Source organism: Haliotis asinina, chromosome 12, assembly GCF_037392515.1.
Source record: "Haliotis asinina isolate JCU_RB_2024 chromosome 12, JCU_Hal_asi_v2, whole genome shotgun sequence".
NCBI classification, from domain to species: domain Eukaryota; kingdom Metazoa; phylum Mollusca; class Gastropoda; order Lepetellida; family Haliotidae; genus Haliotis; species Haliotis asinina.
The window spans coordinates 8,817,134-8,839,368 of record NC_090291.1 but is presented as its reverse complement, the minus strand read 5'-3'; the positions used below and the strand labels follow the sequence as shown (position 1 = coordinate 8,839,368).

The following is a 22,235-nucleotide window of genomic DNA, read 5'->3' as shown; positions in this document are numbered from 1 at the left end:
CCTCTGCAACATCTTTACATTGGTTATAAGTGTATGGGGGGTTGGAGGGGGGATGCGCTGGGGTAGCCTAATGGTTAAAGCATCTGCTCATCATGCCGAAGACCTGGGTTTGATTCCCCTCATGGGTACATTGCGTGACACAGATTTCTAGTGTCCCCTGCCATGATAGTGCTGGAATATTGCTAAAAGCAGCATAAACCCATACACTTACTCACTATTATCTGTTATATCTAAAATGGATAGAATTTTCATTAAAACACCTGCACATTATCAGAAATGAGCAGGACACTATAACTTGATAATGCCCACAAAATGCTTGACGACGGGCCATTATCAAGCCCGTTGTTAGGTGACATCATGAGTAGCTCAGCTTTTGAAGTTCAATCACCTACTTCTCGTTTGAACATGGGTTCATTTTTCATCATATATTTGGCTCACATTCATCACATGTACCTGTGCCATTATGCACTTTCCTGCCTGTGCCAACCATAACAATTGTGCCATAAATGACAACTTACAGCAATGAAAATATCGACTTGAAGTCTAACGTTGTTCATCACTGAAAATAATGGCGGCTGGTAGTATGGGCAAAGGTCAAGGTCGAATGTCATCATTTTCGCAATAATGACGTCATCTGCCTTGTTCTATGATGTGTGTATATGTGTAAAATGTGCATCAGTGACCTCCATCGTTTCTTGCTGGCAGTAAATGCTTCTAAACCGATGCCATTTTTTAATTCTTGTTTTATTAAAAATTCTATCCATTTTAGCTATAATAATGGTAAAGCTATTTTTCAGGGCATTATCATTTGCAGGAGCCCTTGGTCTTTTAATGAAAGACCTCGGGTTTCTGCAAATGATAATGCCCTGAAAAATAACGGATAAGGATGAAGCAAATATCAGATGATTGCAACATACCTACACTCCTCTCATTGCTGTTTAAATTTATGTGCGATCAAACAAAACATGTTTTGATAAAACTGCTCTGATGCAGAATTGATACTAATAATTTATAGGCTGAAAAACAACATCTAACTTTCTTTTTTGAGAGTAGATATTTTTAATTTCTTATAAAACTCATTTCTGATAAAATGTCACAGACAAGAATAAATACTCTTTTACTTCGTTTGCTTGAGGCAGTACAAGTTTGATGGAAGGCAATAAAAATCTCAAACTAACACTTTGCAGAGACTATGGTCCTATTGATGTTTTATTGGAGATATTTACAAACATGTTTGGCCGTATTATCTTTGTTGGTTGTAAATAAGGCATGTCAGCCTATACTCCATTCAGTCACAGATGTTAATATACATCATTGGGAATGGTATTGCTTAACAGCCTCAAGACTTTACGATCTGATTCATTTTGAATGTGACAAAAACAGTAAATCAGTATCCCTGGACTGCGAAAAGATATTTCATTTAACCATTTTCCCTTTTGAAGTGTTAGGGAAGGTCATGTTTACATTTACAAGCATTTTCACTCAGAGTTTCTTAAACAATACTTCAGTGTTTCAATGTCTTATTGATACTTGTTTTAGATGTATTTACTGCTAGCAATGCATGTTGTTTTGGCTAAGTTAATAAAGGGGTCAGGACTTGTGGCAAAAAGGAAATCTAGTTGTCACTTTGATTTTGTTCATATTTGACCAACTGGTTTCAGTACTGAACTTAAATTGATATTTTTGTGCTTTTTTTATACAAACAGGACTTGTTGATTTTAGTTCTTGTAATGTTTTTGCCTAAAGCTTTTCACTGAAAATCACTGGCAGAGTCTGATGACAGGTTAACTTTTAAAATGAACCATCAGGATTCAAACACAGACTGTATGTGCAATAGCTGACACCTGTCTACTGAGCCACTTCTGTATTTATCCTGACTGTTTTTGATGGTTGTTTAAGTTATTACAGGTACAGCATTCATTCTAGTTTCCCATGAGTGTTCCCTTCTGGCTTTACCATGACCCAAAATGTCCAACCTCTCAAGATTGCCACGGAAACAAAGACAAGGACATTCCCAAGAATAAACAGTAAATCAGTAGTGCCAAGGTTTGGTCTTCAAGGTTCTGTTCAGATCACAGATGTTCCGAATCTTGATTTGTACTGAGGCACTTGACAAAGTTATGCTTGACAAATTTTTATGGTAGAAGGTGAGGTGAAGTGAAATATGGCTTCACACTGTGTTCACAATTTCTGAACTGACGTGCCTGTGTGTGTAAGTGTGTTGGTTTTATGGCGACAACCCACTGAGATTTTGATAGGCTTGTTACGACCTATACAACCTAGATGTAGAAAACAGTTCCACAGATTTGAGTGAGTGAGTGAGTGAGTGAGTGAGTGAGTGAGTGAGTGAGTGAGTGAGTGAGTGAGTGAGATGAATATTCCAGCAGTATGATCTGGAGCAGATAAAAATGGGCTGCGGACACTGTACCCATTTTGGAATTAAACTTTGGCCGTTGGTGTAAGGGCAAATGTCTTACCCACTAGATTAATCATTTTCTGTTGGATAAATCTAAAAATCTCAAAGACCTTCAATGCCATCATTTGTCGACTACATTGTTATAATCATTGAAATCATTGCATTTTGCTCTGAATCATGTAATCCAGTTACAAATCTGGAGACATATGAGTCATTATTAATCTTTTTTTAATTAATTAATTAATTAATTAATTAATTAATTAATTAATTAATTAATTAATTAATTAATTAATTTATTTATTTATTTATTTATTTATTTATTTATTTATTTATTTATTTATTTATTTATTTATTTGAAGCATATGCTTTATATTGATTTGATTTAATTACTGTTATTATATTTCATATCTTGAAAATAGAACACTTTTTGTGTCAGAAATATCATTTGAAAGCTGTAAAATTGTTCCATTTCAAGTCCCAAACACAATATTAAATCCACACCCCTAACAGTGCATACTGTTTATTTATAAGTCTATAAATAATTGTTAAAGGAAATATTAAATTAAAATTTCTTCTTCATAGTGTTTATAAATCAGTAATATTGTGTTTGATGAATGAATCCATCAAATGTAGACAGACCACAGTTTTGACACAAGATATTTACAACATCAATTACACAAGATTAGGGTTATGTTCTTGACAGGGTGATAACAGTGAATGACGTTATGATTTACAATCATGGCCTTCTATCAGAGAACCTCGACATCTATTATACCATCTATCATGTATTACCACCCTACCACAAAATGGAGACTCATTGTTTGGTCATTCGTTCCTCTGTTCCTTTATTCATTCTCATTCAATCTTTCATTTGTTTCTTCATTCATTCATTCATTCATTTGTGTGTTCGTTCATTGATTTGTTTGTTTATTTATTCATTCATTAATTTGTTTGTTCATTAATTCGTTCATTTGTTTGTTCATTAGTTAATTTGTTTGTTAATTCATTTGTTTGTTCGTTTGTTCATTCATTTATTCGTTTGTTCATCCATTTATTCATTTGTTTGTTCATTTGTTCATTCATTCATTTGTTCATTTATCATTTGTTCATTCATTTGTTCATTCGTACCTTTGTTCCTTCTTTCCTTCATTTATTTGGTTCACCCACCTGGGTTTGAATCCCATATTCACTGTGATTCAGGATCCCTGGTGTGTCAGCACCATGCCTATGGTTGAATGTTTCTGCAGCATGCTATGAATATGTGTCAGTTAGACTGAATGCTGCTTGAGGCTGACATGTGTAATAGAGATGGAGTATTGTTCATTACAGTCGGAAATCCCAACACAGTCACGTTTATACCGGTGGTCTAGTGAATAGAGTGTATGGCTACAGCACTGAAACTCTGTGGCATACAAAAAATTATTTTAAAAACTTGTTACTGTGTTTGAGAATGTGTAATCCTAAATATAACATGTGTCACATATATATCTATGAGTGCAATAAACTTTGAGCACGTTAATATACACCACTTTGCCATCACCATTGTAAATGAACTGCAAAACATAAATTAGGCAGACAAAGCAAAAAGAAGAGAAAACATAATGCACAAAATGTAAATTTCAGATGAGAGGCACATGAAAAACATTTTTAAAGCCTGAAAATGATTCTGAAATTAAAAAAGCATGCCCTACAAAGCCAGACCAACCACATTTGTAAGTAATTAGGCTTTTAATTATTGTAGATCTGAGAAGAAAATAAGCTTAGTTAGCTCTGGATACATAGTACTGAAAAAAAATAAAGAATGAATAAGGATAAGCTGAAGTAGTAGGAAAGAATCACGTGTTCTCTCACTTTCTGAGTGGCATATATTGGTAGCCAATAGACTTGCATAATTACCTGAAATGCAATACTAAGACAACATGTGTCTCACGCACCTAGGATGTCTTAATAGCTACCTGTCTCTACAGGTAAATTTGCATTGTCTCATAATCCATTAAGAAGTATTAATTGCTGGGAAGGTTGGAGAGAGGTCACAGATGCTATATCCATGGTTGAAGCCAGTATGAATGTATTATCTGTTCTAGGAGCAGTGGTGTGTCACACATTATGTGAGTATTTTGTTCTGACTCACATTACGTGAGTATTTTGTTCTGATATCAGGGTTCAGATTTTATTTTTGAAAGACACTTGCAATTATCATTGCAAAATTTAATAGCTACATTTTGAGCAGATATGAAATGAAACTGTAAGCGGAAATTATCTAGTAGCCCACAGACAAGTAAGATACCATTATTTGATTGCACTGAATGAAAACTGACTTGTCCCGGGGATTGGGCAATGGGATTTTTTAACCTCTGCATATCATTCTTCTCTACATTAGATTGATGTAATAATCTAATGAATAATAATTTTGGTGGAAACAGATAATTCTATTCAATTAAATTAAACTGAAAAGGAACATCAGGGAGATGGACGATTTTGGAAATCTAGACATCATTCATATTGATTGGGCTTTAGCATTGAACAGGAGAGAAAATAATGTTCTGGGACTGAGAGACAGACTAGTCGTACATCTGTGAAAGGTGGAGATGTTGTTGTTATCATACATGTATGCATGTCTCCTTCATGGGTGTGAATTATAGTCATAACTCTAAGTTCCAGTTCATCCTGTCATCTCAAACAAGAACTGATGTGGTGCCATTTGTTTATTTGTAATTTAGAATTACATTTGTACTTGTATTTGACACTCAATGTTAGTAGCAATTAACTTGAAATGCTTTCCAGTAACACCACTGAACATACCCACTAAAAACCATGAACAAAATGACTTTAACTTAGTACATATATCTTTGGCCAATGGACTAATACTACTTTCTGACTGTCAACCAGATATAATACACTTCAGTCAACTTTCTTGAACTTGGATGTGTCGAATCCCAAACTGGCAGTCCAATCCTGACAAACTCTTGCTAAATATATTCTACTAGGATTCCCAGTCTCAATCCAAAGTGTTAAAAATATGTTAAACTAAAATCTTCAGGAAAAGAATTCCCACAAGGTGAAAATTATTCATGTTATGGTTGCTTAAACTTGGCACAAGCAGACAGATGGGAAACCCATGATTTGTCAGAGGGTAGTAAGCTTGAGTATGATATGCCAAACCTTGGATTAGTTGTTTTTCTGGACCCCAGGGATCTGGCATGTAGGGTTCTGATGTAAGGCTGGTGACTAGTACTGGGATACTGTCTGACATAATATCTTGACCATGTTGACAACTGTTCATATGATTTTTTTATATTTGGGTGGGTAATACTTAAGAAAAAACATCCATATTCAATGGACATGTGGTGGTGAGACTGGCCAGAATAATCAGATGCATCAAATATTTGAGAATGGAGTCCTACCTCAGATCACATTACTACCATGGATCACATCCGTACCTTGGGTCTCAGTCCTACCCTGGGTCACATACCTGCCTTGGGCCTAGATTTTCAATGCTCTCTTTGTGATAAGATAGTCGAAAGTTAATGTTATTGTATGGCACTTATGACTATCTTAGCCCAAAAAGAGTTGTGAAAATCCAGGCCTTGGATCACAATTTTAACTCAGATCACAGTCCTATCATGGGGCTCAGTCCTACCTTAGACAACCTGTCATCTTGCTTTAGAAACTACAATAAATGAGGTAAACAAATTGGTCGATTAGTGATTTAGATTACATCAGTCAGTGTTGAAATTGAAGTTGACAGATGTTTACAAACGTGACAATATGGACTTTGGTGGTCTTTGAAAGCAATGTACATGTTATGCAGTGTTCGCAATAGATGTAAATATTACCGTTCAAGTCTGCTTGGCCAGACTCCCAACTGATTGAATGCTTCTATATGTAAACCATATCTTGTGTAGCAATTGAAAATCATGCTCAGTAATGTATATGTTGATATTAAAGATGGAAGCCAGTGTCAGAGGTCTGTCATTGTGTATTTCAATCTTAAGTAGTTTTATGGAAAGTAGAACTCTTAATCATAATAAGTATTGAGGAAAGTAATATTTTACCAATGGTGGATGAATACTCTCTTCACACTATGAATGGTATTGTGTCAGGCGAATGCATGGGTCTATTCATTTGGAGGTTTTGTTGGTGTTCACATCAATCAGAAAGTTTAATAACTTTGCATATAGCAACAGACTGAGATACTCTGTGATGTGGAAACATGATATACAGTGGCAGTATAGGTTACCAGTGTGAAGAGGATTATGTCTGACAGTGGATTAACCATTGACTTGTGCTGTGGGCTGATCCTTCTGTAAACATTTGAGTTCATGATAAATCTCAAAGTCATATGTGTGTAACGAAATGAAACAAATATATTTTCTATTTTTGGACAGTATGCCAAAATGAAATATGCAATATAAAGTAAAAATTCATGTTGGAATCTATTGAATTTAATTTCATAAATATGTTTAATTATTTCAAGAAATACTTTAGAATGTCATACAGACTGTGAGGCAAATATGCCTAAGAAAGCCCATGCAAGTTTTGTGGCAGGTCTATATTTCCACAGTTTCAGGGCATGAAGGAAGTCTCTCAGCTCCTTTCCATTATATTGTGTTGTGATTTTTTAATAGACATTTATGTCAACATGTTCATTTCAGAGACTAGATGTTTGTCTAGAAGTACCTCTATACTCATGGTCTGCATACAGAATAGTAAACTATGTCCCTTTAATACCGTATTTATGAAAAGAGTGAATGGTTTGGTATCTAACGAGTGAAAGCAAGTTACCATTCACCATACCATTCACGAAATATGTGTTACACAGCACGTAGTTTAGTATTTTATTTATTTCTCACCCAACATAAGCAAATAATATCGATCAAAGTACTTGTTTGCTAAGAATTCAATGAGTGTGGTGACAGTTTTCGGCAAGTCAAGCAAGGTCTAACACTATTGTGTCTGAGGTATTAACATTGTGCCATCATAAATGTAAAACACATCATACGTATGGCATCACGCAATGTTATTACACAATGTGTAATACCTCTGTAGAATTATTAAACAATGATATCTTCAAGTAATAAAAATATTTAAATTAAAAGTACAAGATGGTATGAAAACAGCATCTTGTAAGAGATCGCCTATATGGTGATAGTATGGGCTCATTCTGTGTTTGATGATTAGACACTTAGTGTCACCTCTGATTTCCAGCAATCTATTTAAATTATTGTCACTGCTGTTTAGCCTTTAATATCCAGTGAAATTTGTTTCTATGAAAATTGAGATACTTCACTCACATTAATGTGTTTAATGCAAGAAAAAAAGGATACAGCGATCAGTATTTCTGCACGTCTGAGTTCTGAGTGAATGAGAGTGGTTTTATGCTGCTTTTTGCAGTATTGCAGCAATGTCATAGTGAGGGACATCAGAAATGGACTTTATGCATTATACTCATATGAGGAATCAGACCCTGGTCTTTGGTGTTATGAGCCAGCGCTTTAACCACTTGGCTATTCCATCACCCCTTTCTGTTTCTGGCACTGAACTCCTAAACCATGGAATATTTCTTGATGAAACTTGATATAAAGATAGGTCTTGTGTCAAACTGGTGCTTTTGATGAAGCAGGATACATTCATTTTATCATGACTAATCAGAGTTTACTGAAATGATGAAAGTGCCTGTTTTTTAATACAGATAAGTATTTTTAAATTAAATATGCTTTGTTTTGAATCTATTAAATAAGTCTCAACATTGAGACTGTTAAAAAAATCCACATTGAGAAGACTTCAAGTATCACAACATTCTGGCAGTTGTATCATGTCAGACCCTAAGCCCTGGATTGTATAGGAAGACGAACTATGTCAAGTGTGTCACCGATCTCAGTGAATGTAGAATGGTTATTTGATTGGATGATATCAGATTTGGTTGAAAGGCATGGCCTTAGGTATTTAACTGACAGATCTATCTTTATTCATTGGAGAATTAGCTGTCATAGGCGACTAGCGATATTCCTTTCATATACACTGCATAAACCTGCATGATAAAAGTAGGATCAAAGGACGAAGCCTGCACACTGTGTGTATTCGGTGATTGTGTTCACAGTACCATTAAGAAGTGAAATGAATTTTTGTCATGTAAAAGCTGGTCCTTGATGGGACTGAACTTTACCAGTCTTGATGTCTGTAACAAGGTTGTTTGTAACTCTGAGGGTCAAGATGGGGTACCCAACTATAAACTCCAAAATTTCACATTACAGTTACAAAATATTTTTATTGTTGCATATTATCTGTAATCATTGTTCTATCAATTTTATATGTTTTTAGAGTAAGGTTGATGAAATTTGAAATTGATTTACAATTATAGATTGGATACCTCATGCAGAGCCTCACATGTAATGCGTAGTGACTGGTTTCTATAGCCAGCTCACACATTGAAAAATAACCATGGACTCTAGGAGAAGATATTCCGCATTTGATGCCCTGTCGGTATTGAAATCTTCTAAATTGTGGTAAATAATTGTGTATATTTTACTTGGAAAGTTTTATTATCTGATTCTCATATACAATTCATATCATACAATAAATATATCTATTTTCATGTATTTGTTGATTTGGTTCCACAGAATTTTCTCTGATGTATATGGTAGTTGAGCTAGTTTACATCAATGATGTAGAATATTTCCTTATTGATACATGTTTTTTATATCTTGGGATCTAGTCATGTTGTATCACATAAAAGCATTTCAGAATCTTCTGATGGCAAATATGTTATCACTCCTCCATAAAAAATCATTCTACAAGAAATTCCAAGGAGGTTGTGACTTCATTAAAGTGTGTTGATATATTTCATATTTAAAGGTGAGAATATATTTATCATTCAAAATTAACTTATTTATTAATTAACTTTTTATTTGTATTCAGCAATAAGCAGTGTCCTAACTGTAAAATGTTTCTATAAAACATCTTCTCTAGTGCAGAAATATTTGTGATGTCATGGAAAATGATGACATCACAATGGTCTGCAATACATTGTGACACAGTTGCATTACAGAGTATAATGAGGAAGATATGCCTTGATCTCACCAAGGCAGTACCACCTTGGAAGCCATTTCACATGTAGATATATATATATGTTATTGCTTAACACAAAAATAACAAAACAATGTATATTTCTTATATTCATATGTCTGTTGTGTAATGAAGAAACAGCTATATTGCAGTCATACGACAGCATTCTGTAAATAATCGGGTCTGGATCAAATAATCCAGGGATTGATATCATGAGCAACTGACCGAATCTTCTGGAATTCTGATGGTGCTTGTGAAATCAAACTGATTTCATTTTTGAGATGAACATACTGTGTTGGAAAATCAGAGGTAATGGAATCACAGTAGCTCTAAATTTGATTTAGGACTGAATGTGAAGCATGAAAATTTAAAAGAAACATTTAGAGTAATTGTAATTTAATATTGTATTACAAATTTGGTTTTAAATCAAATGTAGAGCTATTGTAATTTCATTATATACCTCTGATTTTCCAACACAGTATGTTTATCTCCTAAATTAAATCAGTTTGAAATTTTGATATTCCTGTCAACTACTTTAATGAACCAATCACAATTCAGTATTTACTGAAGTCATTGTAGAATTTAAGAATATCCTGATCTTCCCTTTTTTTGAGTGGTTAACAAAGATACAAATATATACACATTAGGCTTGTGAACACAGTTTCAGTGTATTAGACGAGGACTGTCTTCATCTTATTCATCATGTCAATGTTTGTCACAGATGAACGAGAAAATATATCATGTCAATAGCAGACAATAAGCAATAAGCACAGGCCACATTTATGTTAAACACAGGTAACAAATGTGTCCATCTGTAAAAGGAGGATTATTTCTGCGATAGTGACAATGCCAGTTCTTTGGCCTCACCTGTCACAAACTCATGGAAAGGGTAAGTCAGTTCGTTACCTGAAAAGACATGGAACATGTTGTATAAATGAAAATAGGGGTGAGACATTAAAGAAATTGTCATTCATATATACTTGTTCTATTTCTCTGCCTTATACATCCATATTTGCTATTAGCACGTTTAAATGGCAGAAATGTCACAAATGGTCCAAAGCTGTGGGTCATAGTTCTGATAATACCAACGATGTTGTTCCTTCAAATGATTTGCCATGACACTATAAATTATGTTAGTGAAACTGAAAACAATAATTCAGATGTTAAAACAAAAACGATGGTATTCTCACATTATTTAGACCACATAAATCATTATGGTAAATCATTATTTTTTATAGACATCAAAAGCCACATTTTTTAACCTAATAATAATGAGAAAAACAAAAATAGACAACAGTTAAAGAGTCAGTGACAGATTTTGATATTGCTTGCTATATCCAACCTACTTAACAGCAACAGTGTATATGAGAGAAACAGTCCAATGAATGTTTCTTTTATATTGTTTAAGGTATATAATTCCCTATTGTTTGCTCAGATAATATGGACTTAGGTACTGGTGTGATTGAGGTATTGAAATCAGCTCTACACTGCATGTTAGTTACAGTTTACTAGGCATTAAGTTCCAGGCGGAGCAGCTTAATCATTGTGTTTTCTGATAATGAATTATTGTACACAAAGATATGCAACAAAGGTGATCAGCATTATGCTTTGTATGATCACCTTATTAATATTTCCCAAACATGACTACCTCATAATAAGATAATGTCTTGCATTTCTTATTAAGTCAATATGGTATACATAACCTGGCCATTTGTGAAGAGCTTATGTGAAAATCCTTTCTCCTTCATTGGACAATACTTCCTTTCCCTTCGTGCTGCTGGTCTAAAACTAATTGTGATAGTGACCTGTGGTGAATGGACAGTGTTTATACTGGGCCGGGTTTCTGTTGTATGTGGCGGGGCAGTTATGGTTTATAAAGTTTTTACATAAACATCACTGTGTGGGAATAAGAGCTGACATTACTGAGTATTAACATAGTCAATAGATGTGTTGTAATGCTGGAGGGTTGGTTTATTTGCAGCCACTGCTAATAATGAAGGGCACAGAGAACACCCTTGTTGAACTCAGTGCATGGATTTCACGTAGGGGTGGTCATTGGAATCTACTGGATGGATCCTTTAAGTTTATTTTGATCAAAGAAGTTGTTTTGTAATGTGAAGAATTGGAAATATGTAGATAATTCACAAATGGATAAGTATAGTTTTAATGCAGAGGGGGAAACTGTGTTCTTGTGAACTGTTTGTACAGTATGTTTTGCTGTTTCAAGATGCATTGCAGATAAGACACCTATTTATATCAATGTAAATCCTTGCCATTTTATGTTTGTTACAGAAGTTGAATGTTATTGACTAAAAACAGAGTTGGTGATAATATGTATTAAATTGTTCAGATGACAGTCTGGGTGTTTTTCTGGAAGACTCTTCAAGAACTAGAGTGATTAAAAAAATAGGTATTATTCACCAAATAAAGCCCAAATATGATCAAAATGGCGGGTACAAATAAATGTGTAACTCGCAAAGTATCTCGGACACATCCACAACCATCATTAGCAGAGGTTGCTGCGGCCAATATCGAGAGGTAAGATAAACATTGATGAAGAAGTGGCCAAATTATCCATTGGAATTGAACTTTTACAACAGTGAATTTTGTATCGTGAGTGCAGCGTCTATGAAGGACTTACAACTGATCTTTTTTATGGCTAAAAATTTATTAACAAGAGGCAAGTGTTTCCTTGGCACTTTATTTTTGTGGCTGTGTTTCTATTTACCTAGAAATGTAGGCCCTAAATACTAACAGACAACCAGTCTGGCTTGTCTTGCATTTACCTACAAATGTAGGCCCTAAATACTAACAGACAACCGATCTTGCTTGTCTTGCATTATAGCACTGAATTGTGTGTCTGACTTTTGAATAATTGTTTGACTGCATTAGCACTCTGATGTTATTACAGAAGTGTTTTCTTGTCAGTTTGTGAGAAATGACCTCTATGTTTTCTAAATGTTTACTGGAGCTTTTGCATTAAAATGACATTTACTATTTATTAATTTATGTCTTGCAAATATTTTTGCATATGAATACATACTAGTATATAGTTTTAATGGGCTACAAGTGTGTTAAGACGTATGACAGTGGCATATGAATGTTGAATGATTAACTATTTCTATTTCTTCTGCCACTAATGAGCATACTGATGCAGAAAGGCACATAGGTTTATTTGTGCTGTAACATCATTTTAAAAAAACATTGTGTGCTGAAGTGACTTCTTCATCTCTGAAAGGCTGCAATTGATATACTATTTTTAAATATCAGTACCAGCCATGGGTAGAAATTAAAAGTTTTTCATTTGTACAATAAGCCAGTTGTTCCTTTTTCAAATTAAGTCTGACCTGCGAAGGTCCCAGGGTAGAAGAGGCCTTCAGCAACCCATGCTTGCTATAAAAGGCGACTATGCTTGTCATAAGGGGTGACTAATGGGATTGGGTGGTCAGGCTCGCTGACTTGGTTGACACATGTCATCGCTTCCCAATTGCGCAGATCGATGCTCATGCTGTTGATCACTGGATTATCAGGTCCAGACTCAATTATTTACAGACCACCACCATATAACTGGAATATTGCTGAGTGCGGCGTAAAACTAAATTCACTCACCCACACTCACTCACTCGCTCAATCACTCAAATTAAGTCTATGAGTAATCAATGACAATAGACTAGAAATATGTCTTTCATTCTTCTAATCAATACAGTTCATCACTCAGTGTCATGCAATGGTCACCATGGTTACACAGGTACATGTCAAACCTCCAGAACATTTTCCATGGACACTCATTTTGAAATAATGGACTGTCAGTCTCAGTGAATGTTATCTCATGTTCAAGATAAGGAGGATTAACTCAGAATGTTTGCCTTTCATATCTATTGAAATTCACAATATCAATATGCATATGTTTCAGGTACTGAATTCCATTTGTATGTTGCATTATCATATTTATGTATTGGTATATCATAGGCAGATCCAGATTGGATAGGGGTTTGGGTGCAGGGGTGTGCATACCCCCGTTTCTCCTGAAAGTTTATTAAATGACCACTGAAACCGTCGACACGTCCTTTCCGAAAAAGCTTTCTCAAACAGCAGTATCTGTTCCAGTATACTGTTTTTCCATGGATTTTCAAACTGTAAAATCTCTTACCACATTTACATCAAAGTATGCATAATTTTTCATCAAACGTTGGATGAAGGTGTTTAATTTTTTATGTTATTCAGTTTTCTTGTGAGACAGTAAATTTATCACTGTCTTCATACAATAACATTCATTAGACAGAATTCGAAACATATGATTTCCCTGTGTGCACTATAAGGATATGATCTCAACAGTGCTTTCTTGACTTTTACCATGCTTTCAGGAGTCTATAACATAGAAATATAAATCCTGAAGTTTGACTGTCTCTTACATGTACACATGTAGTATCAACTTTAGTCGAAAATGCCTCTACGAGTTATCTTGTAGCTACATTAGGCTGGCAAAACAGGCACAAGAAACAAATGTCTCCACAAGTTATCTTGTAGCTACATTAGGCTGGCAAAATAGGCACAAGAAGCTGTCTCTCCTGGCATTCTTTGATACTGCCAGGAGAGATAGCTTCTTGTGCCTGTTTGGCCAACATGTTTGGAAATACCACTGACATAGCTACACGATAACTTGTGGTGGCAAATTTGAGTAGACATTGATACATGTACTGCAAGTATGGTTGCACTCAATGGGTTAATCTCTTACCTTAAAGTATATAAATATTTCATATTAGACAAGATGGCAGCTCCCATGAAGCCTCTGCAGTTATGTTCTGTGGTGGATGTTAACGTGATCATGTTATCGTGCAGGGAGAAGGAGCTGAAGGCCAAACAAGATGAGCTGGACAACTTCAAGGGGAAGTACAACAGGGAGAGGGAAGAGAAGAAGGTAAGAGTAGCATCTGGAAAATCTGGGGTGGGGGCAATACCTGACACCCGCACCTGTGAAGATCCAGGTCAGAACTGATCCTCAGTAACCCATGCTTGTCGTAAGAGGTAACTAACAGGATCAGGCATGATGACTTCGATGACACATGTCATTGGTACTAATTTGTGTAGATTGATGCTCATACTGTCCATCACTGGACTATTTACCAACCACTGCCACATAGCTGGAATATTGCTGAGTGCAACGTAGAACTTAACTCACTCACCCAATACCTGACAGACAAGGAATATATCCATGACATTATTAGTTCTTTATTGGTCATGAGGGGAACATTATAAGTTGTTCACTGGTCATGAGGGGAACATTATAAGTTGTTCACTGATCATGAGGGAAACATTATAAGTTGTTTACTGGTCATGAGGGGAACATTATAAGTTGTTCACTGGTCATGAGGGGAACATTATAAGTTGTTCACTGGTCATGAGGGAAACATTATAAGTTGTTCACTGGTCATGAGGGGAACATTATAAGTTGTTCACTGGTCATGAGAGGAACATTATAAGTTGTTCACTGGTCACGAGGGGGGCATGGGTTGATGTACCCTCGATGTTTGTTTATGTTTCCTGAGCTCAAGGCTGAGGGATCATAAGCAAACATCGAGGGTACATCAACCCATGGGCCCCGAGGAACAAGTGAACAACATAATTATCTTATCGAACACCTCAATGTTAATTTTGAACTGTTTCATGCATGGATATCAGAACATATGCTTCATCCAGCATGTGTGAATTAAACGATTCGAATCATGGTCTTGTTAATCCGAGATTGTCCATTGCACAGCAAATTGTCAGATTAATGAGGATGTCAGACTAAATAATTGAGACTAAATTCCGTTTTGTCAGTTTGTTAACAACAAAAGCCTGTTGTCAGATAAATGGAGGTCAGATTAACGAGACATGACTGTATTTCCTTTGGAGGATTTTTTCCATGGAATTTTTTTTGTGAAGAAAGTTACTCCTTGATACTATTTTCATACCAATCTGATCATTATTGACAACAACAACTTCTCCATGTCAACACATGCTACCATATTAATGGAGGAATAAAGAGAATCTCACATGAATCCTGTAATGGCTTCTGCAACATCAGTGGAGAAGGATAGCAATCTATGGATGAACGACTTCTTGGGCTACAGTGAGATCGATGTTTTGGTGTATCTCTAACACCATCATCAAGCTGGTGATAACTGAAACTTGCAATAGCTTGGCATTATCTTCATGGTTTAGTGTGCAGTGAACAAGACAGTGACTGGTTAGCCATAATCCAACTGAAAAATAGAATGGTGGAGAGGTATAAATAATTGATTAGAATATTTAGAGACTTTATTTTTACCCAAAGACTACAGTTGGATTTCTGTACACTGGGGACACTAGGACGATATTAGAACATAGTAGGGACTTCAAAATGTGGATATTGGAACACCAGGAGATAGTTAGGATGCAGAGATAGAGTTGGGATATTACAGGACATTAGAACTTCGGCAGGACATTGTAGGACATTAGAACATGAGGTCATTGTAGGATGTTAGAACATGAGGAGGACAATTAAGAACACTAGAAATCAGGAGGACATTAGGTACACTAGGAGAAAAGAAGAATGTTAGGAACGCTAGAAATCAGGAGGACATTAGGAACATGAGAACATCAGGAGGACATCAGGAACACTAGGACAAAAGAAGAATGTTAGGAACACTAGAACAGCAGGAGGACAATTGGGAACTTGAGATCATCAGGAGGACATTAAGACAAGTGAACAAGACTGTATATGCTTAGCCATGATCTGAACATAAAGAGAAAGGCAGAAAGGAAAACATCTTTCATGAGATAATGTAAATGGTAAGAATAGTTTTGTACAAAGATGTTTCATTACAAGTGCATTTGGACATTTGCTGGGACACAAGGACATTACGACAACATGAAGACATATTAGTTACAGCAGGACATTAATATGTCATTAGGGAGAATAAGGACATGGCAGGTTATCTGGTAGGGACACTAGTAAATTCGGAGAAAATTAGGGGGCATTAGGACCTTGAGGGAATGTAAGGACATCTGAGAACCAGTAGGACATTGAGAGGACACAAGGACATAGAGAATACATGAGCATGAGGACATTGGGAGAAGTAACCTCTATAGCTCTATGTTCAGGTTTTGAAGTGGTCTTTCGACAAGAGTAATTCCTGTGTATATGGAATCTGGTAACTAATATAACAGTGTGGAACCGTGCCAACAACATTGTTTCTGTTCCTGTCCAGTATATTATTATTTGTGTCTATTTTTATCCTCCAGCTGCAAGGTAGGCTAATCCTTCTTAGAAAGCAAGACCAGTCGGGCAGGGGTCTAATTAGGCTGTCTGACATTAAAGCAGTGACAGGGGGTTCTGACAGGTTATGGAGGGGAGGAGGTGGATCAAGTCAGATCAGACGTACATAAGAACCTTAGCTGGATAGCCATCAGATTCTGGTGATCGAGATGTCTCTAGAACATGTGGAATAGGGTGCTGTCTTGCTGAACAATCAGATACACCAGTTACTTTGGTAGAATTATAACATCAAGCAACCAGTATCATTGATCAGTGTTTTCTTGTAGTTGTTTATTTAGATTTGATGATTTTAAGGAGTAAACAATTTTGGTGCTAAAGATTACTGAACAGCGCTTGAAAAACATGATATTGAATAGAGGGGTAACTCCAGTTCATCACAACTATATAGCAAGGGTTTGAGCATGGTGATGAGTGGTTGTCAAGACTACGACCTTTTGAGGTTTAATCGAATGTCTAGGAGAAGTATTTCATTGTCAACAAGAGGAGATGGCACTTATTGTCTCTGGATTGTGATAAATCTTTTTCCATATTTTTTATTGAATTTGCATCTTTTAAACTGATAGCATAACTGTGAGCAGATCTGAAGACACCTACATAGAGGGCAGTATCAAGCAGACACACAGTGAACTTTGACCTTCAGTCTAAATGATGGAATGTGTGTTCTTGCCCTGAATTCAGATGTTGACTTTCTGAAACTCTTCATTTCTGTATCACTTTGATTTGGAAAGTCCAATATTAGCAACAGAACACCAGTTTGGTGAAGATGCTGTGACACTAAAACAATAATTATGTTATATAGTGTTGGGATTTTTCTTTTTTCTTTTTTTTTTTTGCGTTCAGTACTCCTGTTGTATGTTTTCAAGGTACAGAAATCTGAATGCTTTCTTCACTTGTACAGAAAAATAATATTCCTCAGTGCTGATTGGTTTATTTAGCTGATAAATAAAGATAGGTTTTCCACTTTTGCCAGAGGGCCTTGTCATTTAGTGAATGCATTTAATAATTGACACCAGTTTCCACTGGAAAGTTAAATTTCAATACCATTCTGTGAAAGTACCTGTTTATTGATATTGTAAACAAATCAAGGTGTTATGATGGGGGCTCTTTGTTGATGCGTACTTTTTGTTTTGATCCAATTCCAAGGTGGTTTAGTTGGCCTCGGTGATAACAGATGAGGTAGTTTGACCTAATATTTATAAAACATGTCACACTTCTGTGCATAGATCTTTTTCAGTAATACATTACCAAAATGTTCAGGGAACTGTATATTATATCTGTCAACAGATTTACATGTTGCATATGTATTTTGTTGGGCTGTTACCATATTTGCTGGATTAAGGGCGATTCAGGCATTATTTGTTTTGCATGGTTTGATGAGCACCCTGTTATCAAATGCTGTTTACAGTTCAAAAACAGGTCAACTTAATTTAATTTCCTGACACAATCAAATTCAAGGGCTGAAATTTGAATTATTTTGGTGGCCTATATTTCATGATTTGCAGTATTTCATCAAAAAAGGAAGGCTCCACATTGATTTTCTTTGTATATAGGATTTTCTGCATATGCAACTCCCCAAAAAGAGCAACAGAGGCTCCTCCCCTTATGTAGATATAATGGCAGCCATATTCAAATTGGGAGAAAAATTGTGGACATTGATCATTAGGGGTGACTATTGATGGGGAAACAACTGTTGTGATAGTGACAGTCTATTGCAACTAACTATTGCTATACCATTGTGATAGTGACGGTCTGTTGCAAATGACTATTGCTATACCATTGTGATAGTGACAGTCTGTTGCAACTGACTATTGCTATACCATTGTGATAGTGACAATCTGTTGCAACTGACTAGTGCTATACCATTGTGATAGTGACAGTCTGTTGCAACTAACTATTGCTATACCATTGTGATAGTGACAGTCTGTTGCAACTAACTATTGCTATACCATTGTGATAGTGACAATCTGTTGCAACTGACTATTGCTATACCATTGTGATAGTGACAGTCTGTTGCAACTGACTATTGCTATACCATTGTGATAGTGACAGTCTGTTGCAACTGACTATTGCTATAAGATTGTGATAGTGACAGTCTGTTGCAACTGACTATTGCTATACCATTTTGATAGTGACAGTCTGTTGCAACTGACTATTGCTATACCATTGTGATAGTGACAGTCTGTTGCAACTGACTATTGCTATACCATTGTGATAGTGACAGTCTGTTACAACTGACTATTGCTATACCATTGTGATAGTGACAGTCTGTTGCAACTAACTATTGCTATACCATTGTGATAGTGACAGTCTGTTGCAACTGACTATTGCTATACCATTGTGATAGTGACAGTCTGTTGCAACTAACTATTGCTATACCATTGTGATAGTGACAGTCTGTTGCAACTGACTATTGCTATACCATTGTGATAGTGACAGTCTGTTGCAACTGACTATTGCTATACCATTGTGATAGTGACAGTCTGTTGCAACTGACTATTGCTATACCATTGTGATAGTGACAATCTGTTGCAACTGACTAGTGCTATACCATTGTGATAGTGACAGTCTGTTGCAACTGACTAGTGCTATACCATTGTGATAGTGACAGTCTGTTGCAACTGACTATTGCTATACCATTGTGATAGTGACAGTCTGTTGCAACTGACTGTTGCTATACCATTGTGATAGTGACAGTCTGTTGCAACTAACTATTGCTATACCATTGTGATAGTGACAGTCTGTTGCAACTGACTATTGCTATACCATTGTGATAGTGACAGTCTGTTGCAAATGACTATTGCTATACCATTGTGATAGTGACAGTCTGTTGCAACTGACTATTGTTATACCATTGTGATAGTGACAATCTGTTGCAACTGACTAGTGCTATACCATTGTGATAGTGACAGTCTGTTGCAACTGACTATTGCTATACCATTGTGATAGTGACAGTCTGTTGCAACTAACTATTGCTATACCATTGTGATAGTGACAGTCTGTTGCAACTGACTATTGCTACACCATTGTGATAGTGACAGTCTGTTGCAACTGACTATTGCTATACCATTGTGATAGTGACAATCTGTTGCAACTAACTATTGCTATACCATTGTGATAGTGACAGTCTGTTGCAACTGACTATTGCTATACCATTGTGATAGTGACAGTCTGTTGCAACTGACTATTGCTATACCATTGTGATAGTGACAGTCTGTTGCAACTGACTATTGCTATACCATTGTGATAGTGACAGTCTGTTGCAACTGACTATTGCTATACCATTGTGATAGTGACAGTCTGTTGCAACTAACTATTGCTATACCATTGTGATAGTGACAGTCTGTTGCAACTGACTATTGCTATACCATTGTGATAGTGACAGTCTGTTGCAACTGACTATTGCTATACCATTGTGATAGTGACAGTCTGTTGCAACTGACTATTGCTATACCATTGTGATAGTGACAATCTGTTGCAACTGACTAGTGCTATACTATTGTCATAGTTTTTCTCTCCCTGAATTGTCCCATTAAAAGTCATTTTGCCAAATACATGTATAGTGTATGTGAAATAAATACAAGTTGAAGTAGTTTCAGTCTTTTGATTACTGACAAGAAACTTGCTACCCAAGAAACTTGCTACCTAAGAAACTTGCTACAGTTAAAACATAAACTCAATGAAACTGCAAGTCTGCACCCAAACATGCTGTATTTTGCGCTGCGCATTTATCAGCGGAAATCAATTACTAAACTATTGATAGTCACACATACTATCAATCTATCAGTAGTTTTTGGTTTCTACCATCAATTAACTGCTGTCAGAGACTCAACAATAGTTCAACACATCGTTATAGTCCTCAGTGATCGTACGTTCAAAGTTTCAGCTTCAAAGGTTATGCCTTTGAATGTTAACAGGATGTGAACATGAATGACTTGCTGTTGACAGAAACTCCAGGAGGACTATGACCGTCTGCTGTCCAGTCAGGGTGATGCCAGTCAGAAACTCGTCCTGGCAAATGAGTCTCTGGAGAAGTTGCGTCTGGAAGCCAAGAAGAAGAACGATCAGATGGAGAAGCAACAGCGTGCCATGAATGTCATGGAGGACAGGATGCGCAACCTGGAAATACGAGGTACTGACCTGCCGTTGAGCAAATGAGGATCCTAAATACTTACCACAATTTTTTAAAACTGTGTGTATAGATCCATGGACCCTGAATAGGAACAAAATCTATGAGAACATACTTTTTAACAAATTACTTTTTCATCACCAGGCAATTTGAAACAAAGACAAAAATAACTTTCATTAGAACTTCAAAAGTGGAAAATGAAATGTTTCTGTAGTTATTCTATTCGGCATACCAACCAGGAAAAAATATCTCAGATTCATGAACACTGACATAGTAGGTGATTCATATCATAAGATCTAATGTGGAAAATGTCACTATTGTTTTATTTGATAAACTATAGAGTTACTACAGGTCTGATTCTTGAGGGGCATTTAGAAGTTGGTATTGAGTAAAAGACTTACTAACTATAGGTCATAACATTATGAACAGTTTGTGGATCGTGACCCAGCACCACTGACACGGTTGACTGATGTCATCACATCCTAGGTTCATGGATTGTGACCCAGCACCACTGACATGGTTGAATGATGTCATTACATCCCAGGTTCTGGATTGTCTGGTCATGACATCAGTCACATTAATTTTGTCTGCTGTCATATTTCTCAAACACATGTGGGTGTGCTGTTAAAAAACAAATGTACAAAACAGTGTTTTCCTTTGTTTCAATGCTAGTATGAACTGTTTTTATTTTCCCAGCATCAGAGGTGGAGAAGGCAGAGTTGACTCTTGAGTCCACGAAGAAAAACCTCGAAGTGGCAGTGTATGTAAAAGTAGTTAGTTCTTCAATACGTTTTGGAAAATAGATATTTTATTTCTTGATCCCTGTTACAGAGTTTGTGCAATTAGATTTCTTTGTTGTGACATGACTGTTGAGCGCCTTGAGCATGCACTAGTGCATGGATATGTGCGCTATATAAAAATCCTATATCTTATATCCTATCCTATTCTTTTAGGAAACAACTTTTCAGTTTGTATTTAATTTTAGACTTTTCTTAGTGACTTTTTGAACTGCTCACACTACTTGTCAGATATGGGAGGGATCCCAGCTGTGGTCAACTTCGCTGTGGATGTGTGTCTTCACTTGACACAGTGATAAAGAACAAAGTACAGGAGATAGAATATTTAGAAGCTGACCTCATACATAGATATTAATGCTAAAACCGTATAGGTGCAAAAGCTCAGGTTCAGACATGTTTGAGAAAATCAGCATCCTCAATGGAGGAAAATGTCAAATGTTAGTGCTGACTGTTGATACTATTCATAGAGATCGAAAGTTATTACCTGAATACTGATCAATCAGTGATAGAAAAGCATCTTCTAGCCAAAAT

General features: G+C 36.0%; 1 protein-coding gene across 1 annotated transcript in view; it reads left to right on the top strand.

Moving 5' to 3' along the window:
* LOC137258725 (CAP-Gly domain-containing linker protein 1-like) overlaps nucleotides 1-22,235 on the top strand; it is a 63,430-nt gene that overhangs the window by 29,364 nt on the left and 11,831 nt on the right. Inside the window, exons 2-4 of the mRNA XM_067796418.1 lie at nucleotides 14,321-14,399; nucleotides 20,727-20,910; nucleotides 21,604-21,667. Of these exons, the coding sequence (XP_067652519.1) occupies nucleotides 14,321-14,399; nucleotides 20,727-20,910; nucleotides 21,604-21,667 (327 nt within the window). The remainder of the gene's footprint in view (nucleotides 1-14,320; nucleotides 14,400-20,726; nucleotides 20,911-21,603; nucleotides 21,668-22,235) is intronic.